This window comes from Thamnophis elegans, chromosome Z, assembly GCF_009769535.1.
Source record: "Thamnophis elegans isolate rThaEle1 chromosome Z, rThaEle1.pri, whole genome shotgun sequence".
Classification (NCBI taxonomy): domain Eukaryota; kingdom Metazoa; phylum Chordata; class Lepidosauria; order Squamata; family Colubridae; genus Thamnophis; species Thamnophis elegans.
This window is the reverse complement of record NC_045558.1, coordinates 72,979,941-72,993,986: the sequence shown is the minus strand read 5'-3', so window position 1 is coordinate 72,993,986 and position 14,046 is coordinate 72,979,941. Positions and strand designations below refer to the sequence as shown.

The following is a 14,046-nucleotide window of genomic DNA, read 5'->3' as shown; positions in this document are numbered from 1 at the left end:
AACATCAGTGGGGAGTGAGCTGAGACTTTGGATTCTATCTCTGGCTGCCCCGGGATCTCCGTTTGGGCTCCTACCTATTAGTCTGCATTTCCATCCCGGCAGAAAGAGAGGGCAGGGGTCGAAGAGGACGTGGGCAGGGAGTGTGCTGTTTAACTCCCCCAACTGTTACAAACGCACTGTCTACTCCAGACTCTTGGACCTCACTCTCCCTGTTGGAGAAGATTGGGGCATCAGTTTCCTCTTCCTTACTAGGACGATTTTATACAAACTCAATTTTGCACTATTGCGCAACTTTTAATGGTATGGTGAGTGTATGTGGTATGAGTGTGGCTGAATGAATGTGCCCACTTTTATTAACCATATTGCTGTATTTGTATTTTTAAATTGTTCCGTGGGGATTGCTTGGTAGTATGGCTGTGTATGTCTGAGAAAACTGGGACCACAACCTGGTACCTCCTGCACTAAGTGCTTCTGCAGAAGTGTTAGGAGGGCCCAGGCCTAATCCCAGCCTTAGGATGTCTGATTCAAAGGGCCTGCCAAAGAATGCGGTAGCTATGGGGTTGGGGGTGGAGACTACGGACACGGGAGTGGGCCGGAACATTACGGTCATGACAGGGAGGGGCAGGTACGCCGGGAACTTCAGGGCTAGCTATTACCGGGGAAGGAGAGTCCACTACGTCACAGCAATCCCACCTTCCCGCCCTATTAGTTCCACTCCAAGGCCAGATGGCATGAGTAGTCAGGGCCCTGGTCTCAGGCTACTGTTGCTAAATGCCAGGTCTGTGGTTCACAAGACTCCCCTCGTCCGGGACCTAATTTTAGACGAGGGGGCAGACCTGGCATGTATTACTGAAACCTGGCTGGGTCCGGAGGGAGGAGTCCCCCTCACCGAAATGTGCCCAGAGTGTTTTCAGGTGCTTCATCAGCTGCGACCCCAGAAAGGGGTGGGGGAGTGGCTATCGTTATCCAAGGGTCTCTAGTTCCTCATAGGATCCCTGCTCCGGAGCTTGTCGGGTGTGAGTCCTTGCTGGTGAAGTTGGACCTTGGGGGTCAAGTGGGCTTGTTGCTAACATACCTGCATCCCAACAGCGTTACAACAGCCCTCCCCTCGCTCCTCGAGCCAGTAGCCAAGCTGGCAGTTGAGTTCCCCAGGCTTATGGTACTGGGCGATTTCAATTTGCCTTCGCTCGGTGAGCACTCTGATGGGGCGCAGGAGTTCATGGCTTCCATGACAGCCATGGACTTGACCCAAGTAATTCGAGGCCTGACTCACTCAGCGGGTCACACGCTCGACCTCATATTCCTCTTGGAGCAGTGGAGTCATGATCTTGATTTGAGGGGTACTGAGATCTTGCCCCTGTCATGGTCGGATCACTTCCTACTGAGGCTTGACTTTTGGAGGCCAATCCCCCACTGTAGAGAGGAGGAACCAATTAGGTGGTTCCACCCCAGGCGCCTGATGGACCCTATGGGTTTTCAGATGGCGCTTGGTGTAATACCTGATGCTCTCATCCACAGTCTGGTGGAGACCTTGGTTGCTGCTTGGAACTCAGCGGCGGCAGGGGCTCTAAACCAGATTGCACCTTTACAGCCTCTCCGAGGTAGCAGATCCAGGAGAGCTCCTTGGTTTACCAAGGAACTCCGGGAGATGAAACACCAAAAGAGATGCCTAGAGCGCCGCTGGAGGGCCAGTAAGTCTGAGTCAGACCGAGCACTGATGAGAGCCTATATCAGAGCCTATATCGTGGCAATATGGGCGTCAAAAAGTGCACATTTTGCCGCTCTGATTGCGTCTGCTGAATCGTGCCCAGCCGCCTTGTTTAGAATAACCCGCTCCCTCTTGAAAGGGAGGAACGCGGTGACCCTTTCCAAGGTAGAGCTGAGGAGTTTGTTCAGTTTCTAGCGGATGAAGTCGCTCGGATTTGGACAGACCTGGACTCCAATTGCTCAGAGCCAGCCGAGGTACCGGGGGAAGGTCTTGAGCGGAATTTATGGATTGAGTTTCAACTTGTCATGCCTGAGGAAGTGGACAAGGCCATGGAAGCTGTGAGTGCCTCCACTTGTATCAGTGGTGGAGGCACTCACAGCTTCCATGGCCTTGTCCACTTCCTCAGGCATGACAAGTTGAAACTCAATCGCTGGTCGCGAACAGCAGGGAGGTGACACGTGGCTGGATCCAGATGATAGTTAGCACCTCTCTTCAGGAGGGATCCTTCCCGCCCCTCCTAAAGGCGGCGGTGGTGAGACCCCTCCTGAAGAAGCCGTCTTTTGATCCAGCCATCTTGAGTAACTATCGTCCAGTTTCCAACCTCCCCTTTGTTGGGAAGGTTGTTGAGAAAGTGGTGGCCTTTCAGCTCTGGCAGTCCTTGGATGAAACTGATTATCTGGATTCCTTTCAGTCTGGATTCAGGCCTGGCTACAGCACAGAAACTGCTTTGGTTGCGCTGATCGATGATCTCTGGAGAGCCAGGGATGGGGGCCATGCCTCCATCCTAGTGCTCCTTGACCTCTCAGCGGCCTTCGATACCATCGACCATGGTATCCTTCTGCGGTGGTTGCGTGAGGTGGGAGTGGGAGGCACCGTTCTTCGGTGGTTCTCCTCCTACCTCTCAGACAGTTCGCAGTCGGTGTTGGTCGGAGGGCAGAGGTAGACCCCTAGGCCCCTTAACTATGGGGTGCCACAGGGTTCGGTCCTGTCCCCCCTCCTATTCAATATCTACATGAAGCCACTGGGTGAGATCATTCCTCGGTATGGGATAAAATACCACCAATATGCGGAGGATACACAGTTGTATCTGTCTGCCTCGTGCCAACTCAGTGAAGCGGTTGAAGTGATGTGTCAGTGCCTGGAGGCTGTCAGGGTCTGGATGGGTGTGAACAAGCTTGCACTAAATCCCGACAAGACCGAGTGGCTAGTGGTATTCCCTCCCAAAGATTGGCCTTGTACTCCATCTCTCAGGCTGGGGGGTGAAATTATATGCCCCTCAGACAGGGTTCGCATTTTGGGAGTCTTCCTGGACCCGCAGCTGACTTTAGAACATCATTTGTCGGCTATGACCAGGGGGGCATTTGCCCAGGTTTGACTGGTGCACCAATTGCGTCCCTCCCTGAACTGGGAGGCCCTTAGAACAGTCACTCACGCTCTTGTGACCTCAAGCCTGGACTACTGTAACGCGCTCTACATGGGGCTGCCCTTGAAGAGCATTCAGAGACTTCAGCTTGTCCAGAATGCAGCCACGCAAGCGATTGTGGGTGCACCTCGGTACACCCACATTACACCTATCCTCCGCGAGCTGCACTGGCTGCCTGTTGGGCTCCGGACATGCTTCAAGGTGCTAGTCGTTACTTTTAAAGCCCTACCTGGTATTGGACCTGGATACTTGAGAGACCGCCTCCTGCCAATTACCTCCCTATGACCAATTAGATCCCACAGATTAGGCTTCCTCCGAATACCATCTGCTAGCCAATGTCGACTGTCGACTCCTCGGGGGAGGGCCTTCTCTGTGGCTGCTCCGGCCCTCTGGAACGATCTCCCTGTGGAGATCCGGACCCTCACCACCCTTCAGGCTTTCCACAAAGCCACTAAGACCTGGCTGTTCCGGCAGGCCTAGGGCTGATGAGTTCCCAGCCCCACTTGAATTGTTGCGACTGTTGCTGTGTTTTTAACTTGCTTGTCTTTTTGTTTTCCTGTTTGTATCCCCCTTCACCTCTACTTGTTAGCCGCCCTGAGTCTCTCAGGAATAGGGCAGCATACAAATTGAATAAACATACATACAATCCACTGCCACACTGGCAATTCCACCCATCCAGTGGTGCAGAGGTGCTAAGACAAAGGATGACCTTGGCATTCTAGAAATGAATTTTATTTTGTCTACATAGCATTTAAATCCGTACTATCCCCCCTCCCAATTCCCCACCATAGAAACAGCATAGTAGAATAATAGAAAGTGTGGCAGATCAAAGATCCAAAAGGAACATGTTTGCAAGCCTGACAGGGTGATGATCTTAGCTGCTAATTGGGAGGTTGGGATCATGGGCTTAATTACTTCTGTGTTGACACTGTTGTATTGCAGTAGTCTGGACAAGGCATCTACCAAAATGTTTTTCTCCTCCTGGTAAATACTTCAAAGTGAAATTAAAGCAGTGGAAGTACTGTGCCCATTGGACTTGTTTTGGAGACATTTTCCATGGGCTTTTGAGTGCTTCCAGGTTCTTGTGGTCGGTCCATACTTGGAAAGGTATTTTACTTCCTTCCAAGAAATATCTCCAAGTTAGGAGTACCCACCTAACTGCAAAAGCCTCCTTTTCCCATATTGCCCATCTTTGTTCAGTTTCAGTTAACTTCCTAGAGGTGTATGCACATGGTTGTAATTTGCCTTCTTCATTCTCTTGGAGTAAAACAGCACCAACTGCCACATCACTGGCGTGATGGATTACAAATGGTTTTTCTGGGTCTGGGTATTTTAATACAGGTTCAAAGAAAAAAGGTTTTTTTTCAGGTTTTCAAATGCTGCTTGGTAGTCCCTAGTCCAATTCAGTGGTTGACTAGGTTTTGGTTTATCTATGCCCTTGATTTTTAACAGATTTGTAATTGACAACAGTATTTGGAGTTATTTGGAGGAGCCGAGGTGGCGCAGTGGTTAGGGTGCAGTACTGTAGACCACTTCAGCTGACTGTGATCTGCAGTTCAGCGGTTCAAATCTCACCGGCTCAAGGTCGACTCAGCCTTCCATTCTTCCGAGGTGGGTGAAATGAGGACCCAGACTGTGGGGGCAAGTTGCTGACTCAATTTGCTAAAAAAAATCTTCCATGGTGGAAATGGGTTCATCAGTAGCCCCCTTGGTTTCAGCCAATGCGCTTGGGTTGGGAATCACTTTTGGGTAGTCCCCTTTTGTACTCCTAACTGACCTGCAGTGCAAGCCTGGGCATCCTGGATCCGCATGCCATGGATGGTCTCCCTCATGAGTTTCATAGCTTCCCTCAGGAATTGGTTGGGCCAGTCTGGGACTCCTTCCAGTTCATCATTGTCATAAAGGTCTCCCATCTCCTGTTTCCAACCAGGTTGTTGGCTCCCATGGGTGAGGATGGCATCTCTGAATCTGCCACCCCAGCCTTCCATCTTCTCAACACGATGGAGTACCTCAGCTTGGCAGGGATGCTTAAGGCAATGTTCTCCTTCACCCAGGCATTGAGGGCCTCAATTGAGATTTTTGGGGAGGTGGGGTTCTCCCCCAGCTTTCAGCCTCCTCGTAGTCACTACCTTGGGCAGATATGGTGTGCTGATCCCCTAATGTAAGGCCTCTCCAATCTTCCCAAGAAAGCAGAACTCTTGAAACCGCAGTTGTTCCAAAGGGAGCTTTTATTGAAAGATTTGTGATAATGAGAGCTCTAGGCAAGAACTGAAGCTTCTCATTTAAAACCAGCAATTAAAACAATGCTAACCAAACCCCACCCACATTACATCATTATAGCAAAACAGAAACTTCCTATAGAGATTAACACAGTAATGCAGGAAACAGAAGCTTCATATACAGATCACTCCATTCCTTCCCACTTCCTCCCACCAAAATGCCAGTCTCCCTGTAGAAATATATGGAACCTTACGGTTTGTTTAACAATTTAGACAATAAAATACTCGGACATCCATTGAGCCATAATCTTATGCCAAAACCTATGGCCCAAATTATTGTGTTAGGTAAAGGTAAAGGTTCCCCTTGCTCATATGTGCTAGTTGTTCCTAACTCTAGGGGGTGGTGCTCATCTCCATTTCAAATCCAAAGAGCCAGCGCTGTCCCGATACATTTCTGTGATCATGTGGCCAGCATGGCTAAACACCGAAGGCGCATGGAACACTGATATCTTCCCACCAAAGGTGGTTTCTATTTTCCTACTTGCATTTTTACATGCTTTTGAACTGCTAGGTTGGCAGAAGCTGGGACAAGTAATGGGAGCTCACTCTGTTATGTAGCACTAGGGATTCGAACCGCCAAACTGCTGACCTTTCTGATCAACATGCTCAGCATCTTAGCCACTGAGCCACCATATCCCTTTTTAAATATTGTGTTACTTCACACTAAATATAGGAATAAAGAAATTACTAGTCTACAGAAAACATAGCAACTGATAACCCAGAAACAGTTAATGAAGTTTGAATGTTTATATGAAAAAAAAACATCACATGTATTCTACATATGCATGACACTGTGTTTATTAGTTAACTCTTTACATTGTTGTGGCAATCCTTGAGAACCCTCTGTATCCACCCATTTGGAGCAACCTTTTGTGTGTGGGAACAATACAGTGAGCCCATGTGCCCAAGCTGTGTTCATATTTGTAATTTCTCAGTTCAATGCTAATTTTTCATTATACTCTTAAGATAATTGTTTAATACTATTTTAGCTTGAATAAACTATAATAACACAGAACCTGTCAGGGGATATATTTCTTTAAGTTTGGTTATAAATGCTATAGAATACTCCTAATTTTCTTAGTCAGCAATTATCTTGTGATTCTAAGAAAATAGTCCAACTATATGCCAACTTATCAAGATAAAGTATTGTCTGGAAGCTCATGAGATTTGGTTATATTTATTTCACTTTTGGTCTTCCCTCAGAAATGTTTGATTAATTCAAATTCTTCTGCCTGCTTCCCCTTCCACCCCAAACACACTGTTATTGAAGTACAGATTCACTGAATCAGTCAGGGCTATATAAACAAATGCAGTCCACATTCTTCTTGAATCAATGCTGTAAAATGATTTTGGGAAGCTCATTAAAAATAGGACCTTTTTATTTATTTGATATTTATCCTGCATTTGTTTTTAGTGAGTTCAAGGCAAGGTACCCATCTTCTCAATTTGACCGTAGGTACATTATATTTGAATAAATAGGAATATTAGAAACATAACCCAGGGGGCTGGGACATTGTATACAATGGAAAAACCAAGTCTTTCTCTCATGCTGTTGGCAAAGGGAGTTTCTCATGTTCAGGACTTAATGTGTCATATTAACTAAAGCTTGCCATATGAGTCATTCAGCATTTCCATAGTTTTACATTTCACAAAAATGTCATGAATAAAGGAACATGTTGGTTGTGTGAGTTGTAGTTTATTCAGGTTTCCTCTTAGAACATACATACGTACGTGTGTGTGTTTTTGTAGATTTTCACGGATGTAGGTATGCTAGTCTTGTTCAGATCTTTTCCTGTGTAAGCTTGAGGTTGTCTTGGCAATGTTTCAATGAGGTCTCACTCGCCATCTTTTATATATATAAAATTTTCATTAAAATACACAATTATATAAGTAAGAACAAAGAAAAACAGGGACAAATCTTATTGATTTCAATAAAATGTATTTTTCTATACACATTCATAACTAGAAGTTATGAGTGTAATTAAAGTAAATTTTTCCTAACTAAATAAGTTGACATTGCATGATGTAGCATGAGTGCTCGACAGGTTGTGTTGTTTTCAGTTTCCATAATTCTCAGCAACAGGTAGAATTGTGGAGAAATCTGGGAAATCCAGAGGTACCTATGCTGGAGAACGTTGATTTTATGTAATGTAACTTTCAATGGCGTTTATTCATTCTGGACAGCATGGAAGTAGCAAACAATGCAATAATTGTTCCTTTTCTCTTCAGATTGCCATATATATTATAGTGAATTCAGGGTATCAGGGCAAATTTCCTCCATTCCCAGTAATCTGTTAACTATCTTTTGTGGTTCGGTAGAAGAGGAACGCGAAAGCCAGGGTTAACAAAACAGTCCAGGTTTATTCAACATTAAAAAGAAGGCGACAGCGATTCTCTCCCCAAACGCGCGCCAAGGTATTTACAATTATAACAACCAATCACTGGCCGAGGACTGGGCGTGACCGCTGACTTCAGTACCTCGGCCAATCAGTAAGTAACTGTGGCCAGGCTAGAATGTAATGCATACGCAAATCCACTAATGAATATTTAACACCCCTTTCCCCCAGTTCTGCGCATGCTCCCGAGTGGAGCATGCGTAGTCGCAAAGATAGGCGGGGCGGTGCCGGACCCGCCCAGATCTCCTCAATTCAACAGCAGTCGTCGGCGGAGGTGGACCTGCTCGTTGTAGCTCCTCCCCAAAGGGAGTGCAGCTCTGAGGGACGCCTTCCCGGCACGACCCAGAAGGCGGGCTCAACAACGCAGGTAGGCTGGGCCGGGATGGCGCGTCCACAGATGTAGGGGAGAGCATTGGAGGAGTGTCTCGGGAGGTAGGAGCATCAGCCAGCAACTCTTCGATGGCGGTTTGAGCCGACAGATTCGCTTCCCGGCAGGGGGCGCCCAGACAGACCGGGCCTGGTGTGGAGACAGCCCGTTGTCGTGATTTGTCGGATTGAGCAGTGTCTGGCTGTGGATAGGCGAGGCCTGGATGTGTGAAGGCCTCACACGGCAACCCCGGTCGTACGGCGTTGTCCCGTCCAGAAAAGTCCAGGTTGCCTGTCTCCGCTGGGAGGCGCCTCCTTAACTGATCCAAGTGGCGTCTTCACTCGGATCCATCAGCCAATCCGACCCTGAAAGAACAGGGGCCAGTCAGCGCGGTCACTTTAGCTGGAACCCACCTGGGCTCCCCAGTGAAAGAGCGGGCCCACACCAGATCCCCCTGTCTAAAGGAACGGGAAGGGAGAACCTCCAGGTTGCATGGCTGGTCTCCGGAATAGAGCGGATGGAGTCTATCCAGGGAAGTCCGCAGACGCCGGCCCATCAAGAGCTCCGCGGGGCTTTTGTTGGTTGTCAGGCAGGGGGTGGAATGCTGGCTTAATAAGTAAGCTGCCACTCTCGACTGCCAGTCGCCCCTGTCCATACGGCCCAGCGCCTCCTTAGCTGAACGGACCGCCCGCTCCGCCCGGCCATTCCTGGCCAGGTGGTACGGGGCTATGGGCGCGTGCCGGATCCCCTGCTCGGCCAAGAACTCCTGAAACGTGGTGGCTGTGAATTGCGGGCCATTATCTGAAACAAGTATGTCCGGCAACCCATGGGTTGCGAACAGTCTGCGTAAGGCCCGGACCGTACTCTCGGCCATGGTGGAGGCCATCAGGACCAGTTCCACCCACCGAGAGTAGGCATCCACCACAATTAAGAAATTCTGGCCGTGGAAGGGACTGGCAAAATCTACATGGAGGCGTGACCACGGGCCTCTCGGAACCTCCCACTCTGGAGCAGGCCCGGCTGGAGGATTGGGCCTAGAGAGTTGACATGTAGCACAGCGGCCCACGTAGGCCGCTATCTCTGAATCCAACAAAGGCCACCAGACATAGCTGCGGGCTAAGGCCTTCATCCGCGCTATGCCTGGGTGATCCTTGTGGAGCAGAGGCAGAACTCGTGGCCGCAACGCAGCAGGAATCACTACCCGATCCCCCCAAATGAGACACCCCCCGTGGATGGAAAGCTCCGCTTGCCGAGCTTTAAAGGGCCGGAAGCCCTCCGCCACTTTGTCTGTGGGCCACCCCCTCAAGACCCAGGAGGAGACCTGGGAGAGGATAGGATCGGCCTTCGTGTAGGCCGCGACCTCCGCTGCTGAAATGGGTAGGCCGGAGGCCGCGATGGATAGAACAGAGAGGGCTGGCACGGGGGCAGTGTCGGTCTCCGGCAGTGGGCAGCGGCTAAGGGCATCCGCATGCCCAAGCTGCTTGCCTGGACGGTATTGCAGCGTATAAAAATATGCCGCAAGGAATTCCGTCCAGCGTGTCATGTGTGGGGAGAGAATGGAGGGGGTCGGCTTGTCACCTGCCAAAAGCCCAAGGAGCGGCTTATGGTCAGTGACAAGAGTGAAGTGCCACCTGTAGAGGTAATCGTGGAACCTCTTAATCCCGGACACCGCAGCCAGAGCCTCCTTGTCGATCTGGCTGTAATTGCGCTCCGCCGAGGAGAGCGTCCGGGAATAAAAGGCCATCGGGGCCTCCGAGCCATTCGGGAGGACATGGCTCAGGACCGCCCCCAGACCGTAGGGAGAGGTGTCACAAGCTAGCGTCAGAGGCATCCTATCATTATATTGAACCAGGACTGCCGATGACGTCAGCATCCCTTTGACAGCCGCGAACGCCTGCACCTCGCGGCTCTCCCAGCGCCAGGCCGCGGATCGGTCAAGCAACCGATGCAGCGGTTCGACTAGCGACGCCTTATGCGGAATGAATGGCGCATAGAAGTTAAGTAGCCCCAGGAACGCCTGTAGCTCCACCTTAGAGGTGGGTGCAGGGGCATTCCTGATGGCTGCAACCTTATAAGGCATGGGGTGGATGCCCTGGGCGTCAATCAAGAAGCCCAAGAATTCCACCCTCGGGACAGCAAACGAACATTTGCTGCGCTTCAACTTGAGACCCGCGCCCTTAAAACGCAGGAGGACCTTCCTTAGTACTTCGACGAGTTCTGAGCGGCTGGAAGGAGCGATCAGGACATCGTCGAAATACGGTACTACGCCGGGAAGCCCGTGGAGCAAACGCTCCATGAGGCTCTGGAAGATTCCTGGGGCCACAGAAACGCCAAATTGAAGGCGGCGGCAACGAAAAGCCCCACGATGGGTGACGATGGTCTGCGCAGCCGCCGCATCATCATCCACCGGGAGCTGTTGGTAGGCCTGCGCCATATCCAGTTTGGCGAACGTGCAACCCTGGCCCAATGAATGGAGCAGGTGTTGCACCATGGGGACTGGATAGGGGTTTGCCTGAAGGGCCAGGTTGATCGTCGACTTGTAGTCGGCGCAGATCCTCACCGAGCCGTCCGGCTTGACGGGGAGAACGATAGGGGTCTCCCAGGGGGAGTGGTCAACGGGCTTGATGACTCCTTGCGCCAGAAGCTTATCCAGCTCGGCATCAACCTTGGCCCTTAAGGCAAAAGGCACCCTGCGGGCCTTCAGCCTGATTGGAGCAACCTGGGGGTCGAGACTAAGGGATATGGAGGTGCCTTTATAACAGCCTAACTGGCCATCAAAAACGTCCGCGAAATCGGACAGGATGCTTTCTAAGGAAGAAGAGACAACCCGGTGCACCCCCCCAATTGATAGACCCAAGGCAGGGAACCAATCCAGGCCTAAGAGGGCAGGGAGAGAATCCCTAACTACCAGGATGGGCAATTTTCCCACAAAGGGGCCATAAGAGACCGAAATGGGGAAAGAGCCCAAGGTGGGGATGAAATGCCCCTGATAGTCCCTTAAGGTGGTCTCAGCAGGCAAGAGCTGGCTTTGGGAAACCCTGGGGCAGAGGTGGGAGAAAAAAGCCCAGGACAGCAAAGAGCGAGAGGAGCCAGAGTCCATCTCCATCCAGCAAAGCTGACCTTCCAGCTGGACTGAGGTAGCGATCTTCCGGGCTCCGGCGGAGGCTTGGTGAAGAAAGCAGTCAGAGGCTTGCGGTTGGCAAATGGTGTAGCAGTCTTCAACCCGCCAAGCGGGCCACGGTGGTTGGCGGCGCGGCTGTGCTTGGGGTTGGACAGCGGTTTGCAGGAAAGATGGAGCAGGCAGCGAAGCTCGGCAAACTCTAGCGATGTGCCCCTGCCCATTGCAACGGCGGCACGTTGCGTTGCGGAAAGGGCAGGCTGTACGGGCATGGCGACCGCCACAACCCCGGCAAGGAGCGCCAGCTGTTGGAGGCGCAGCCGACTGCGGTTGAGGTTTGCGCTTCGGCTGCGTCCTAAGCTGCCCCACAATTTCATCAGATGGATCCTCCGGGGGTGGCAGGTCATCGACTAGGCACGTTTGCGACGAGGGGCCAGCAGAGTTGTGGGTAGGCAAGGCCAATTGTAGCCGCTCGATATCGGCCGTGGACTGCTCCGAGAGCTCCGCTGCTCTGGCAGTCTCCACGGCCTGGAGCAAGGTAATGTCTTGATGGCGGAACATACGGCTTCGCAAGTTTACATCCCGCACACCACAGACAAACTGCTCCACCAAGTTTTCTTCTAAGTTGGTAAAGTCACATTGGGCAGCCGTAGTCCGCAAGGACTCTAGAAATTGGCTAATTGACTCGTTAGGTCTCGGCACCCGACGACGGAAAGCGAAGCGGCGGGCGATCTTCGAGGGTGTCGGTGCGTAATGTCCTTTGAGCCTGGTCATTAGAGTGTCCCAGCCTAACTTATACGCCGGCCTTGGAGCGGCCAAGGCTCAGGCGGAGGCGAACATGGAGGGTTCGCAACAAGAGAGAAAGAAACTGCATTTTTCCTCGTCGGTTTGTACCTGGTTCTTAGACGCAATGAGATAACACACAAAACGCTCCATGAATCCCTCCCAGGATTCTCCCCCCCGAGCCGTAGGGAGCAAACGGAGGCAAGGCAGAAGTCATCGTGGCTTAGATGCGGGAAGGACTCTTCGGAGTGGAGAGAAGAGACCAGAGTTCCTTCAGAAAAAAAAAAAATCCCACCTTCGTCGCCAGTTTTGTGGTTCGGTAGAAGAGGAACGCGAAAGCCAGGGTTAACAAAACAGTCCAGGTTTATTCAACATTAAAAAGAAGGCGACAGCGATTCTCTCCCCAAACGCGCGCCAAGGTATTTACAATTATAACAACCAATCACTGGCCGAGGACTGGGCGTGACCGCTGACTTCAGTACCTCGGCCAATCAGTAAGTAACTGTGGCCAGGCTAGAATGTAATGCATACGCAAATCCACTAATGAATATTTAACACTATCCTGTTATACTACTCTTTCTGCTATTTGGGTTTTAAGAGAATGAAGCATTTAGTTGACCCAACACATTGATACACAATAATATATATGAAGGCCTGAGACTCTTGATTGTTAGGTCAATGTTTGTATTTGTCCATCCTGTGGTATAAAATGGAAAAATGCAAGATCTCCACCTTGCATCACATCAGTTTCAAAATATATTTAGTTAGAATGTGTTTTCTTGCATCTGTTCTTAGCCTTCCTCCACCCTATATATTCCTTAAGCACATAAATGAACTCAAACTGAGCCATGACTGAGTGGCTGTGGATATTGCCCCCGAAGGACAGCCTAGAACAGTCCATCCTTGATCCTGGGGGGTGAAAACTTACACCCCTCAGAGAGGGCCCGCAATTTGGGGGTCCTCCTGGATTCACAGTTGACACTGGAACACCATTTGTCGGCTGTGACCAGGAGGGTCTTTGCCCAGGTTCGCCTGGTGCATCAATTGCAGCCCTACTTGGATTGGGAGGCACTTCAAACAGTCACTCACGCCCTAGTCACCTCAAGGCTGGATTACTGCAACGTGCTCTACATGGGACTACCCTTGAAAAGTGTTCGGAGACTGCAGCTAGTCCAGAATGCAGCCGCGCGAGCGATACTGGTTGTACCTAGGTACACCCATGTTACACCTATCCTCTGCAAGCTGACTGGCTACCTATTGGTCTCTGGATGCAATTCAAGGTGTTGGTTATTGCCTTTAAAGCCCTACATGGCTTAGGGCCAACGTACCTGCGAGACCGCTTACTGCCACATACCTCTCAGCGGCCAGTGAGATCCCACAGGGTGGGCCTCCTTCAGATGCCGTCAGCCAGACAATGTTGGCTGGCAGCTCCCCGGAGGAGAGCCTTCTCTGTGGCTGCTCTGACCCTTTGGAATGAGCTACCCCCCAGAGATCCGGACCTTACCCACTCTCATGGCTTTCAGAAAAGCTGTTAAAACCTGGCTATTCTGGCAGGCCTGGGGCTGTTGACCTCACTGTTGAGGTCCAGCCCCGATCAGAACGAATGTATGTGTGGTGATTTTAAATTTGTCTTTTTAATTTTTTCATTATTTTTTTCTCTTTTTTGTAAGCTGCCCGGAGTCCCTTGGGATTGAGTGGCCTATAAATCTTATAAATAAATAAATAAATCCTATAAATAAATAAATAAATAAATAAATAAATAAATAAATAAATAAATAAATAAATAAATATTTGTAATCATCTCTGGCTGTTGCACTGTTGCTGGACCAGAATCTAGTTCCTGGAGGCAACTGTCATAATTCAATTTTGGGAGTGGTTCAGTTAGTGTCCTCTGTAGGATTTTATCTCAAAAATAGATTTGGGTTGATCATAGATATATCTGCTACTAATAACAGCTAAGTTAAATGTCACA

At 50.2% G+C, this 14,046-nt stretch overlaps 1 protein-coding gene across 1 annotated transcript; it reads right to left on the bottom strand.

Moving 5' to 3' along the window:
* Positions 1 to 8,510: 8,510 nt before the first annotated feature.
* Positions 8,511 to 12,065, bottom strand: LOC116521184 (uncharacterized protein K02A2.6-like). The gene is made up of 3 exons (XM_032235875.1): positions 11,855 to 12,065; positions 10,319 to 10,486; positions 8,511 to 9,541 (listed from the first exon to the last, which is right to left on the bottom strand). The coding sequence occupies exons 1-3, from the start codon at positions 12,063 to 12,065 to the stop codon at positions 8,511 to 8,513; spliced, it is 1,410 nt and encodes a 469-aa protein (XP_032091766.1).
* Between the last annotated feature and the right edge of the window lie 1,981 nt (positions 12,066 to 14,046).